At 37.3% G+C, this 15557-nt stretch overlaps 1 protein-coding gene across 1 annotated transcript in view; it reads left to right on the plus strand.

The window, feature by feature from the left end:
- si:ch1073-15f19.2 (basal cell adhesion molecule) overlaps positions 1 to 15557 on the plus strand; it is a 76107-nt gene that overhangs the window by 23502 nt on the left and 37048 nt on the right. Inside the window, exons 2-4 of the mRNA XM_028799869.2 lie at positions 138 to 485; positions 5580 to 5701; positions 5939 to 6152. Coding sequence (XP_028655702.2) covers positions 138 to 485; positions 5580 to 5701; positions 5939 to 6152 — 684 coding nt within the window. The remainder of the gene's footprint in view (positions 1 to 137; positions 486 to 5579; positions 5702 to 5938; positions 6153 to 15557) is intronic.

Raw genomic sequence — 15557 nt, forward strand, 5'->3', positions numbered from 1 at the left:
TTTTAGCTTCAAAGTCAAAATTCTACAGAGGGCCTTCATGTATTTATATATTTAAATACATACATTTTCATCTTCTCTGCATCAGAGGTACTGCATCATTGTTGTTACTAACTGTATTTTTTCCAATTCTTTCAAAGGTATTTGTCAAAACATCATTGAAAAAGATAAGGAAGTTGTTACAGTTCCTGGACAAGATATCTCTCTTAACTGCACCTTGGTAACAGATGCAGAGGCATTCATTGTTCAGGTTGAATGGAAGAGTTCTAATAAAGAAAATAAAAAAGTGGCTGTTTATAATCCAACACTGGGAAAATTGCATTACAGAAATGAATCTCAGGTGTTCTACAAAAAGGTTAATGAAACAATGCATGCCACAGAACTATTTTTGCACATGGTGGACACTTCTGACAGTGGTCAGTATTCCTGTATATTTGTTACATACCCCACAGGATCATTTCATGGAGTCATTAGACTGACAGTAGTGGGTAAGGATTTCTTACTAGTTATTTATAGCAATTAACCATTTTTTTAACAATTATCTTGTTTATCCTATGCATATGATATACTCTTTACAAGTGAAATACAATTGTCTTTTATGATATTTGTGTTTTATTAATTTACAGTAGTTTTTAAATAAGTTCATATTGGATCGCCTTCAGATTCTACACCATATTAAATACTTTTTCCAAAAGTTACTTTTGACCAATATGCTGCTGGACATTTAAATTTAAACACTGGAAAAAATGTGCCACATTGGTTATAAACATCCAGGATGTGCAGGTAATGGTAGAGTCTGAAATTGATTACAAGCGTAGCACATATGCAAATGATGTGTGCAAGTCACACCCCCTGGACTTTTCCGCAGTGTGTACTAATCGTGCTGTCAAATGAGGCAGTTAGTGTACTCATATGGACAAAACACACCATGGCAAAGAGGACGGTAGCTATACAGGACATTAAGCTCATAGACTTTGATCAAGGGAGAACTGTGGAAGTGCCGGAAGGCAGAATACCCTTCCTAGACATTGGCAGTTCTGATGGAATGTGATCACAATGACAAGAGTATAGTTTTAGTAGGTAGAGAAGGGTTAGGTCCACTGAACAGGCTGTTTGTGTGCATGGGAATGGTGCAGCCACATCACAGACCCTAGCCTAACATTTGGGGTCTGTCACATGTCACCGGGTGTCTATATGCACTGTCCACCACAATTTGAAGTTGCAGAGCCTCCCCAGTTGCTGCCCAAGTGAAATGGCAAATCTTTACAAATATCCATGTAAAGTTGGGCATGCCCAAAACAACTATGTATTATGGAGTTATTTTAAGCAATTGTGTATTTTATTTTTATTACATTTTTATCACACAAATATTGCATATTGCAGTTTTTCATTTTAGGACAATTTAAATTTAAGTTTTCCATATAATTTTAATGCTTCATTTCACACCACTTGGACCCAAATAATTTCAATTCTGTCAGTGTTACACAACAGAACATCCTTCAGACAATAGCGTTTTAAGTGCTAAATGTAAACACGAAAATGTTTGATTATAAGTGGAAATCAATTTTTGCCAAGTAAAGTTATTTTCATTTGAAAATAAGCTTATGAGATGATGGAAATAAAAATTGCAGCATTAATATCAGTTCAGTAACTTAATGAATATTGGTAGTGAAGCAAATGATATACAAGAAAGATGGGTCAATATGACTACTCCCTTAACACCTCGAGTAGCAGAACACACAAGAAAACCACACATCATAATCCAGTAATTTTAATGTATTGTAAAAAGATACCAAAAAGAATATGCAATGATTAAAATCTTCCTCTTAAAAAAGAGCCATTTTTGTAAATTGTAATACAACAGAAACTGTGTAGACTTAGTTTATATTAGTGGTTGTGTGGATTTCTTCATCAAATATTACTACACTGGGCCTGTTGTGGGTGCGTGTGTTTATATGTGTTTTCTCTGTGATGGATTGATAAACTGCCCAATGTGGTTTGCCTACCTTATGTCTAATCCTTCTGGTATATGATCCGGCTGCCTAAAACCAATTCCTGGAGAAAACAAGTTGGGAGAATAAGCAGCCGGGTGGCATCTGAGCTTTTTGACTTCATACAAATTTTTTGCTTGTTAGTTTTAAGAAAAACACAGTCCAATAAGCCTACTGTCTGGGGTGGATGATTTTAAAAATAAAAACATAAGGACTGAAGTATTTAAGCTTTTTCAGTGTATGATCACCTAATAAGACCATAAAAAATATTTCAACTTCACAATAGTTTGAGTAGTCCCAACATCAGCGAAAGACCAGAGCTGTCAAATTCTGGAGCTACAACAAGGACATGTACTACATAGGCAGGGTAGAATTACTTTATCTGAACTGTTCTTTGATAAAGTAAAAATTATGTTTATTTTATGCTTTTTAAGAATTTTATTGATTTCAAGATTTATTTACAATGTGTAAATCCGATATCAGTAAGCCCCATAATAATAAGATCAGATTACTCCTTTCCTACTCACCTATAGAGCAGAGACATATAAATATTTAAGTAATTAGTCAAAGACAAAGAAACACCTAAAAGATTAACAGCGGTTCAGTATGAACAGCCTATTCAGGGGTACACTGATTGATGTCAGCCATATCCTAAAACACTTCTAAATTGTTCTTTAGAAAGTGAACAGGGCTGCACCTCGCCCCCACTTGGGACAATCAGACCATGTCACTCTGTACCTGTACCCAGCCTACAGACAAAGGCTAAAACAAACAAACCCTATCAATAAGCAAGTTAAACTTTGGACCCCAGAGACTGAGAGCACCCTGCAGGACTGTTTTGCTCAGATAGACTGGGGTGTGTTTAGGGTTGCAGCCGCTCTAGAGGACTCTTCTATCAGCATACAGGACTATGCTGAGTATGTGACTGGGTACATTAGCACCTGTATTGACAACATCAATCCCACAATAACAGTCAGGAGGTTCCCCAACCAGAAGCCTTGGATAAACAGTCAGGTATGCCACATGCTACGTGCCCACTCTCTTGCATTTAGATCAGGCACTGAGACGGAGTACAAAGCTGTGAAGTACGGACTAAGAAAAGGCAGAACAGCAGCCAAGAGGCACTACAGAGAGAAGCTGGAGGGCTTCTATTCTACTGCTGACTCTGGACGTATGTGGCAGGGCCTACAGCACATCACAGACTACAGGACCATCACCAGCACAATCAGCTCCACTGACAGTCTGCCAAATGATCTCAACACTTTCTACACCCTCTTTGAGACATACAGCAACAGCACAGAGTGGAGGCACACACACACACCCTGGACCACACAACCCCCCTCCCCTCCCCCAATGGTTTCTTCAGGTCAGGTACACAAAGCACTAAGGAAGATCAACCCCCATAAGGCAGCTGGACCAGACAACATCCCTGGGCAGGCTCTCAAAGCATGTGCCAATGAGCTGGCTGATGTTCTCTGCTCCATCTTCAACCTTTCCCTCAGTCAGCACATCATTCCGTCCTGCTTTAAGACTGCAATCATCGTCCCCCTTGCTAAAAAAGCCCACCCACCTGCCTGAATGATTACAGGCCGGTAGCACTCACTCCAATCATCATGAAGTGTTTTGAGAGAATGGTGCTGGCTCACATTCAGAACAGCATACCGGACACTCTGGACCCCTGCTGTATGCCTACCGGCCCAACAAGTCCACCTCAGATGTCATTCACGGCCATACTACATCATTCCCTCTCCCGTCTGGAGAACAAAGACTCCTACATCAGGATGCTCTTTGTTGACTACAGCTCTGCCTTTAACACGGTTATCCCCCATAAACTCACCCATAAACTGTCCGCACTTGGCCTGCACCCCACGCTCTGTGATTGGCTCCTAGACTTTCTGACTGGCAGGCCCCAGTCTGTCAGGATTGGTAATAGGATTTCAGCCACCATTATCACAAACACAGGCACACCACAGGGATGCGTCATTAGCCCCATCCTCTACACCCTGTTCACCCACGACTGTGTCGTCTCCCACAAAGTAACATCATCCTAAAGTTCGCAGACGACACCACAGTGATAGGATGCATCACTGGTGGGGATGAGGCGGCCTACAGAAGGGAGGTGGACAGCCAGGCGTCATGGTGTGAGGACAACAACCTCACCCTCAACACAGACAAGATGAACGAGATGATAGTGGACATGAGGAAGGAGAGGAGACCTCACCGGCCACTGTTCATCCGAGGGCTTGAAGTGGAGAGGATGGGCAGCATTAAATACATGGGCGTCTACATCAGTGAGGACCTCACTTGGACACTTAACACCACACAGCTGGTCAAGAGGGCTCAACAGTGGCTGTACTTTCTGAGGAGGCTGAGGAAGTTTGATATGTCAACTAAGACCCTTGAGAACTTTAACAGCTGCATTTTTTGAGAGTATCTTGACCAGCTGCATTACCGTATGGTACGGCAACACTACTGCTATGGACCGCAAACGCCTGCAAAGAGTGGTAAAGACTGCTGAGAAGATCACCAGGACCCCACTGCCCTCTCTGCAGAGCATCTACAACTGCAGAGTCCGCAGGAGAACTGCCTCGATCCTCAGGGACCTCACCCACCCCCCAACACGAACTGTTCACACTTCTACCCTCAGGCAGGAAGTATAGAAGTATGAAATGCAGGACTTCCAGGCTAGTAAACTCTTTCTTTCCCAAGGCCATTAGACTCCTAAATAACTGAGTGGTGTTTATAACCGTGGTTCACCTCATTCTATCTACCTCACACACTTGTCCATCACACACCTACCTGCACATTACACTTTATACTTCTATTCTGTTTATATACTTTATGCTGCCTCTGTTACTTATCTATCTGCTACTTATTATTTATGTTTATCTTTATATGTTGGTTTTGTCATTTGCTGTGGACAGCAAAGAAAGAATTTCATTTTACAGGGAAACATGTTTCCTTACTGTGCACATGACAATAAACTTTGAAATTGAACTTAATTTTTCCTAATTTTAACTCAGATAGTACATTGTGATATAGAAACTTTGCCACCAATGCCAGTCAATGGTATTACAATCCTTATTATTTGATTTATGTGTTTTGCTGCAATACAATTTTTTGATATAACTAATAGCTTTAATCTATTTATGCAAACTGAAACCCTATAACTTTGTTCAATATCACAAGTTTTAATTTTAGGCAGTGGTTGGAGAACACATTTTATTGTTGAACAATTTTACCAAGGGGCGGCACAGTGGCGCAGTAGTAGCGCTTCTGCCTTGCAGTTAGGAGACCTGGGTTTGCTTCCCGGGTCCCCCTTGTGTGGAGATTGCATGTTCTCCCCGTGTCTGTGTTGGTTTCCTTCCACAGTCCAAAGACGTGCAGGTTAGGTATATTGGCGATTCTTAATTGTCCCTAGCATGTGGGTATGTGTGTGTGTGTCCTGCGGTGGGTTGGCACTCTGACCGGGATTGGTTCCTGCCTTGCACCCCATGTTAGCTGGGATTGGCTCCAGCAGACCCCTGTGTTAGGATGTAGCGGGTTAGAGAATGACTGACAGTTTTACCAATTATTTTCATTTCTCTCTAGATACTCAAAAAGAAAAAATTTCACGGACTGTCAAAGGACAGGTTAACAAATCACTGCTACTGCAATGCCTGGAGGACATACCTTATGTAACAGAAAATCATTTCACATTTGAATGGACAGTGGTATGTTTTAATATGTGATTTAGCAAAAAAAAAAAAAACAAAAGCAGAAAAGTAAAGAGTGAATCAAATCAAAACTCAGATAAATGATGGCTATTTTTGGATAATATTGTCTATTTGATTTCAAATTGAACATTTGATAGCAACAGGCAAGGTGTTAAAATGTTTACACACAGTTTGTAAATGTGCACTATGCTATCTGTGTACTGAACTTTTCCTTTTTTCTGTTTGCAATTTTAGAAACATAATGAAACTGAAGAATCTATCATTTCAGCTAAATGGCCCAGAACTGCAGAGAATAATTCTCTGCCTTATGGAAATCAGTTTCAGTTCCACAGCAACTTATCTCTTTCTATTACTTCATTAAAATTCACAGATGAAGAAAAAGAATATATTTGCAAGATAGGGTTACCTGGAAGTCAAATAAGCAGACATTTTACCATTAAAGTGTTGGGTAAGTCCTTCTGTGCATAATGCAGTTTGGCATCATTGTGCAGTGTATCACGTTTTATCACTGACTCATGTGAACTGTTTTTTATATGGATGAAATTGTTTTATGTATTATACCTAATTTAGTGTTGTGTGATTGAATATGGGTATACCCTACAATGTGCTAACATTCAACCATGTCTTATGCATGGTTGTGCCTGATTCTATTTTGATAAAATAGTGTGTATTCATGGATTCATGGTAATGGATAGATCATTTAACTTGTGTTTATTCAGTACTATAAAATGCTGTAAGGCAACATACTCTATGCTATCCCCTGGTTTTCAAATCAGACTTTGATTGTTATTGTAGCATGTCTTTGATTGAAATGATTATAATCAGTGGTCTCCAAGCTCAGCTGAGCTTATGGCTCTTTTGTTGTTTATTCATTTAATGGCCTCTCATGTGTTTGTATGTGTTTGAGTGTGTGGGTTCATCCTGGGAAGCGCTGGCACACTGTCCAAGGACAGTCCTTGCTTTGTGACAGATGCTTGCTGGGATGGGATTGGATTTCCTTATCCAGATATGTAGGTTTGCAAATGGATAATTCAAAGTGGAACAATACCACCGTGAAATTCACGCAAAATGCAAATTACTCTTATCTGATCTGATTAAACTGCTAGTCAATATATAATATACAAAATCAGGAAAGTTAGCACAATTAAGTATACTGAACAAATGGAAAATGTAAAGCATAAATCAATAATTTAGTACAGAATATATAAACAATATATAAACAATATATAAACAGAAAAATATATAATTCCATTAGTCATACAGTGAATATACATAGAAACATATTTATGTATTTCTTTTATAAAAAAGGTGTTTTTACATTGCAGAAAAGTAATACATACAAAAATAAAAATAAATGAGAAACATGAAATAGCAAACAACATCACTGAAAGAAGTTATTAGATGATGATGAATTCCAGCATAGACCCTTGAAGAATATTGAAGGATAAAAATGACTGAGCTAATTGTGCCAATCTGAAATGAATAAACCAAAATGATCTCAGTGGTATAAACAGAATCCAAACAGATGTGATGCGTTTTCCCAGTAAAAGGTGGTAAAACAGACATTTGTTTAATTTGTTTGAAGTTTTAATTGATGGAATGGACACACAAGTAGTGGGAGTGGTGGCTGTTGTTTTTCCTTGACCTTGATCTTTACTTTGACCTTAATGTCAAAGATGGTGTAGTATGAAGAAGTACAGAAATCACAGAACTCTGATATCACATAAATATAGAAATGACCTGGAAGTGCATTACTAAAACAGGAAGTCCCCCACCTTATTGGCACAGTAGTTGTAAATCATGTCCTTCCACTATATTTCAATTAGAGGTTAATTTTATACATAGAACTATTTACTGTACACATACGTAGATATGTATATGTAATGAATGTTAACAATTAACAGATCAAGTAAATGACATAAACCTTGTTGCACAACTACAATACTTCTTAGTTCTAATTATTATTAAGTTCATTTTATTCTCATTGAGCACATTTATGTTTATTGTAAGTGTTCAGTGCACTACACAGTAATTAATTATCATTTTATCTGTGTTTTATTAAGTAAATAGCTTATATAAAAGTATATAAAAAGTCAATTCTGCTCAAACAAATTTCAGCTATTTTTATGATTTTAGCTTTTCAAGACTGCACAAATTCAGAAATTTAGCAGTATTTCTAACATGGAGGAAACAGATTACAGAATGTGTGACAAAGTCCAGACTAATGGTTAAACCAGTAGTGAAGACAACTTGTGAATTCAGCTCATACTCTCTGAATTAGCAATCAAAATTGTTGCATTGTACTTTCTAACGTAATCACCCACTATAATAATTGTGCCATTTTCTGAAATTAATTTTCAAACATTCACTGTTTCACTTCACTAAATCAGGTAATCAATGAGATAAAGAACAGAAAAATTAACATTTAGTGGTGCATTTACCAAACATGATTAGTCTTAGTGAATAACAAACAAGAGAATGAACAACATAGGTAAAGAATGAATGAGTTTTGCAAGTTTTTCCCAAAGCCCTTTGTTATTTGACATATAACAAGCAAGTTTAATGTACTTCTTTTTTGGGCTCCACCACAGCATCCATATCGGAAAAGCACACTGTTGATAGCAGTGATATCAATCCAACATATTTTAGTTGTCAAATATATATCTGTCTGTCTCCCAGTAACCAGCCACCAGCAAACACACCATTGTTTGCCATCTGACAAACTCCAGGGTTGGACAAGATTTATCATCCTGTGTACTCCCAGACCACTTGGCTACATCTTTTGTAAAAAGTTCAAGATGATCTTTAAAGAATGAGTCTGATTACTTAATGAGTTTAATTAGTTAATTCATTATACTCAAATTGCCTACAGGTGATAAAGCCACAAAGAAACTCTTTTGCACTAACCTATAGCCTACATTTTCCATCCTTCCATTTTCTAAACATTACAATTTGATACAGTATTTATATTGCAACATCACACTATAATTATTATTATTATTATTGTTGTTGCTGTTGTTCTTGTTATATGTTTTTTGGTGCTTTTCTTAAATTAAGGCAACGTCTGGTTTTCTCAGACAGAACCACAGGCAAAAGTCCAAAAAAAGGTCTTAAGTTAATGAGTGGGTTGGTTTACTACTTTAGTTATGAAGGGTTTTGAGAAACACTTGCTAATTAAGAAATGATCTTAAATGCGAGAAAACAAAGCATTTAGTGTTACAAAGCTTTTGGGAAGCTTTAGTTGATGACTACAGTGAACTGTTGTGGCAGGAAGGGAATCAAAAGGAAAAATGTGGTCCCACATAACACTGAAGTCAAAAACAACCTTCTTACAAGAATTCCAATCTATACTAATAAAAGGCAAAGCCCTCACTGACTGACTCACTGACTGACTGACTGACTCACTCACTCACTCATCACTAATTCTCCAACTTCCTGTGTAGGTAGAAGGCTGAAATTTGGCAGGCTCATTCCTTACAGCTTACTTACAAAAGATAGGCAGGTTTCATTTCGAAATTCTACGCATAATGGTCATAACTGGAACCTGTTTTTTGTCCATATACTCTAATGGAGGAGGCGGAGTCACATATCGCGTCATCACGCCTCCTACGTAATCATATGAACTAAAAACAAGGAAGAGATTTACAGCACGAGTCAAACGCGGGAACGAAGGTAAATGAAGTTAATTTTTGAGTGTCTTTTAATACTGTGTAAGCATACATATTAACACATGCGCAATTAAACGTGTGCATTTATGGGGTGATTTCTCAGGCTTAAAAACTCGCCTTTTATTAAAAAGGTAAATGCAAACTGTTTTCATTCTGAAGGGCACAAACCACGTTAGATTTCAGCCGTGAAACGCGCAAAAATGTTGGTACACCAGATAAATAAGCGCAACATATTATCAGTTGTATTGTATGCTTACAATACATATAGAAATGTGTTAATCGTTAACTAATATTATGGGATGGTGTTTTTCGACTCAAGCCTTGATTTAAACGATTGCATGTCTTGGTGGGTTTGCGTAGCTTATTGTCAATATCTTTACAGCTCTTTTTAAGACTTAATTTAAAAAGGTTTTCTTTTCTTCTTAATAAAAATTTAAAAAATTACCCCGGTGCAAAGCGCTCACGGGGTAATTATATTCACGGCATTCGTAGTCTGATTCACAATCTGATTGTATGGGTGGTTACCTACCAGGTAACGCTTATGGTTAGCCAGCAAGTCAGCTCGAAGTGATCACTCGAGTAAAGGCAGCTTCACAAAAAAACAGATCCTTAACAAATTGTTATTGGTGTATTTTCTCTCAATTTAAAAAGGTTTTCTTTTCTTCTTAATAAAAATTTAAAAGCAGTACTTCGCCGGTGCGAAGCGCGGGGATTTGAGCGACTGGCGCATACAGACATATTCATGAGTGCAGGTACTTCGGAAAGAAAGCACCGTGTAAACCTAAAGTTTAAATTAAGTTCATAGACCTACAAAAGGTTGCCATTGATTTCAGGCAAGATTGCTTTTCTCCTGTACAACTATACGTTGCATTCTCAAGAGTGTGCTTGCACGGCTTGGTCATATTACAACCGGAGTGCTGAACTGACAACGTGGTATACAAACAGAACTATAACAACCGTAAAAAAAGAAAAAAAAAAAGCGAAGAACCCTTGCATTTAATAAAAAGGCTCCTTCCTTGGCGTTCGTTTATAAAACAGCGGAAAAGCTGTGTTAAGGCTGCTTCACAAAAAAACAGATCCTTAATATAGATATAGAAATATATAGATATAGATATATATATATATGTATGTATGTCTATATATATATATATATATATATATATATATATATATATATATATATATATATATATATATATATATGTAAGCTTATAAGTACTGCCTTACTTCTCTTTAAGAAAGGAAGATGTAATGATACTTGATTTAAATGATTCCATGTCTTGGTGGGTTTGTGTAGCTTATTGTCAATATCTTTACACCTGTTTTTAAGACTTATTGACTGAAACGGGCTTTCACGAAAAAAGTTAGGGCTTTGCTACAGGATACACCCTCCACAAGTTAAGGAAGTAAAAATAAAAGTATATATTTCTGTTTTATTTAAACCTTTTAAGTTCGTATGCATAGCCCCATTTGGATGTTTTAGTTTTATTTTTTCTTTCTTCAGTAATATTTAATCTCCTTAAAGAAAAAGAACATATGCATTTTACTTTTTTGGTATCTCTTTAGTAATATTTTAGTGTAAAAGGATAACCAGTATTTAAACCTTTTATGGTACTTTATAAAGTTATTTTACACAATGTTGAAAAATTAATAAGAAAGCTACATATTTTGGCAGCTGCTGCTTTAATTTTCAATGAAATGAAAAAAGCTCTCCAAGAGAAAACCTCAATGAAGAAGAAACAGTTTGCACTATCTAAAAAGGAGAAACCCTCATTTATAAAGGTTTGCTGCAGATGACGTAACTGAAAATAAATGAATAGTTCCAATGTGTATAATACATATTTATCTATTTTACTTATGCCTTTATTCCAGCAACTTGCAACATCTGAAGTACAATTTGTTACATTACTTTTGTTTTTTGCAGCACAGGCAGGTGAAGTGACTTCCTCTGGGTCACACAGTGGTGTCAGTACCAGGATTTGAACTGACAAGCTCCGGGTTTGCAGAAATATTACTGAAGAAAGAAAAAAAACGAAAACAGGCAAATAGGGCTATGCATACAAATGTCCATCCATCCATTATCCAACCCGCTATATCCTAAATACAGGAGCCAATCCCTGCCAACACAGGGCACAAGGCAGGAAACAAACCCCGGGCAAGGTGCCAGCCCACTGCAGGGCGCACACACCCACACACACCCACACACCACGGACAATTTAGAATCGCCAATGCACCTAACCTGCATGTCTTTGGACTGTGGGAGGAAACTGGAGTTACCCGGAGGAAACCCAGACAGACACGGGGAGAACATTCAAACTCCACGCAGGGAAGCGAACCCGGGTCTCCTAACTGGCACCTTTCACTGCGCCACCATGCCGCCCGCATACAAACTTAAAAGGTTTAAATAAAACAGAAATATATACCTTTATTTTTACTTCCTTAACTTGTGGACGGTGTATCCTGTAGCAAAGCCGTAAGTTTTTTCATGAAAGCCTCTTTCAGTCAATAAGCCTTAAAAACAGGTGTAAAGCTAAACTTGCAGCACTGCTATTCAATTACACTTGCCTAACGCCTCTCCTAAGGGGAGATACTGTGGGATCTGGGCATCCGTCAAAGCACCAATCACAGGCCCGATTAGAAAGCAGGAAGATGTGATTTGTCGTCTCCCTCCCATGTAACAATCACAGCCCGTGTTACAACGCACTATGTATGTATGTATATATGTATATATGAAGAGGATGGATGGATGTATATGTGTGTGTTTATGTATGTGTGTATATGTATGTGTATATATATATGTTGATATGTGTATATATATATATATATATGTGGATGTGTTTATGTATATACTGTATAACTAGAAAGATTACAATATGCAAGCTTTCGAGGCAACTCAGGCCCCTTCTTCAGGCAAGATGTAATCTATGATGTAATCTATAATATATGATTACATCTTGCATGAAGAAGGGGCCTGAGTTGCCTCGAAAGCTTGCATATTGTAATCTTTCTAGTTAGCCAATAAAAGGTGTCATTTTGCTTGGCTTTTCTCTACATTCATAATGGCTAACACGGTACAACACCCTAGTACTACATATATACTGTATATATATATATATATATATATATATATATATATATATATATATATATATATATATATATATATGTATATAGGTATATATATGTATATGTAGATATGTGTATATATGTATATATGTATATGTTATATGTGTTTAGATAGATAGATAGATAGATAGATAGATAGATAGTTTACATAACCTCTTTAACACACTACTTCTCCGCTGCAAAGCGTGGGTATTTTGCTATATATATATATATATATATGTCAATATATGTATGTATATATGTATGTCTATATTTATATATATATGTGCATATGTATATATATTTGTATATATATGTACATATGTATATATATATGTAGATGTGTAAATTTGTATATGTATATATATGTATATGTGGATGTGTATATGTATGTATATATATGTATATGTAGATATGTGTATATGTAGATATGTACTGTATATATATGTATATGTATATATATGTTTACATAACCTCTTTAACACACTACTTCTCCGCTGCGAAAAGCGGGTATTTTGCTAGTCTTCAATATAATAAAACAACCTAGGATGAATAAACAGTGATGTCTCTATGTATTTCACTTCATCTATGATATTTTAGGCTAGAGGAGTTAGAATTTGGATTCATTAACTCGTCTATTTTATAGCTACTGAGGTCATTTTTGTTTTGTAAGGGCAATAGTTTATAATGTTTTAGAAAATAAATTTAATACACACAAAATTGTGATAACAAGCAATTCATATAATTTGTTAATCCAGAATATAAGTACTCATAAATGAACATGTTTTCATTGTGTATTACATCACTTTAACCATAATATTCCAGACAGGATTCCTAATTTTTCATTTTATTAAGCATCACAAACTCTAAGATCCATGGAGATTTCCACATCTGTCGGAGAGGCAATAATCTTTTTTTTTTTCAGTGTATCACAGCTTTTCATGAATCAACCTAATTTTTATTGATAAGCTGTTTCCTTGGGTCAGTTCTTGCTGTTATAATGCCATTGTTACCACCAACCAAACTTCAGTTTCAACTTTCAACTTGCAAATCAGTCCATTTCCTGTTTTAGCCGGCATGTTGTCCCTGGCTGGAGTTCTAAGTGTTTTTTCTTAATGGCCCTCTACCCTGTTTAAGAGAAGAACTCCAATAGTTCCTGGTGGTTCATTGAACGTGCTAAGGAGTAGAGAGTTATTGTGAGTTTCTGCCTTTTTATTTACTGGATTTTTGAACATGTGCTTTGTTTTTACTTCACCTCTGGACTTCATTATGGGTCTGTGATTATTGATTTTTTGATCTTCTGCTCTGTTTTTGACCATGCTACTGGATTCTGTGTTGTGACTTTGTTTGCTGTGTGATACCTTGTCTTTATTAATAGTAGATGAAAAATGTAAGAAATTTATTTCCACAAAGACTGATTTGCTTTGTTGAAGCTGATGCTTCTCCTGATGCATCTACAACACTTTGGGAAATATCTAAAGCAGGAGTGAGCAAAATTGGTCCTGGAGGGCCACAGTGGCTTTGGGTTTTTGTTGTTACTCAGTTATTTAATTAGAAACCAGTCATTGCCAATAACATCCATCCATCCATTTTCCAACCCGCTGAATCCAAACACAGGGTCACGGGGGTCTGCTGGAGCCAATCCCAGCCAACACAGGGCAGGAACCAATCCCAGGCAGGGTGCCAACCCACCGCAGGACACACACAAACACACCCCCACACCAAGCACACACTAGGGCAAATTTAGAATCACCAATCCACCTAACCTGCATGTCTTTGGACTGTGGGAGGAAACCGGAGCGCCCGGAGGAAACCCACGCAGACACGGGGAGAACATGCAAACTCCACGCAGGGAGGACCCAGGAAGCAAACCCAGGTCCCCAGGTCTCCCAACTGCGAGGCAGCAGCGCTACCCACTGCGCCACCGTGCCGCCTTGCCAATAACAGATCTCATTTAATTTCATGGCTTGTTAGTGTTTTAGAACAAATATTCACAGAACAGATGGGTCTTCATTTGCTTCGTAAATACATTGAGGGAGACAGCAGTTTGGATGGAGGTGTGTAGCCTGTTCCACCAACTTGGAACCACACAGGAAAAGAGTCTGGATTGAGATTTGATACCACGCAGAGGCGGCATCACCAGGCACTGTTCCTTGGCAGACCTGAGTGAGTTAGCAGGCATATAGCACATCACCAGTGTCTCCATATACTCAGGTGCTGACCCATTGACTGCTTTATAGGCAAGCGTCACAGATTTGAACTTAATGACGGCTGTTACAGTGAGCCAATGTAGCGACCTGAAGAGAGGAGTGACATGTGCCTGTCTCGGCTGGTTAAATACAAGACAGGGTGCTGCATTCTGGATCATATATAGTGGTTTGATAGCACATGCTGGTACTTGCAACTTATTTCTGAAAAGGATCAATTAAAAGAGTGAATCCAACTGTTTAAGACTAAAATAATCAGTTAAAGGTGGGAAATCTCTGCAAGCAAGACAACTAAAATGAAGCATATAAACATTGCTTGAGTAATAAATGCTTCATTAGCAATAACTAACTTTGAATTAGGCACTGCTGCCCTCCAGGACTGATATTCCTCACCCATGATCTAGGGCATACTATAGTAAGTGCACAAATAATTTTTAGACTTCACTTAAAAATAATACACAAGCCAGAATGTATTCTGAATTAATTACTGTTTTCTCTAAAATATATGTATGCTTTCTCACCAATGAGTTGTATTAAAAAAAAAATACCATAGTAAACAGGATTAAACTTTCTGACCACAAACATCTTGCCTGAAGAAGGGGCCTGAGTTGCCTCGAAAGCTTGCATATTGTAATCTTTCTAGTTAGCCAATAAAAGGTGTCATTTTGCTTGGCTTTTCTCTGACCACAAAAGAAGCAGAGCGACAAATACTTACATCACAGTTGATGGAATGAAAGTCACTTAACAAAGAAATAAAGAACATATTTAAGTAATTTTATAAGATGATATATATATTGTACAGTATATCCAAATATTTTGAAAGTGTGACTCTTACACTGGGTAACAAAATTTTATTTTTTTTGCCACATGAAT

This window comes from Erpetoichthys calabaricus, chromosome 4 (assembly GCF_900747795.2).
Source record: "Erpetoichthys calabaricus chromosome 4, fErpCal1.3, whole genome shotgun sequence".
NCBI classification, from domain to species: domain Eukaryota; kingdom Metazoa; phylum Chordata; class Cladistia; order Polypteriformes; family Polypteridae; genus Erpetoichthys; species Erpetoichthys calabaricus.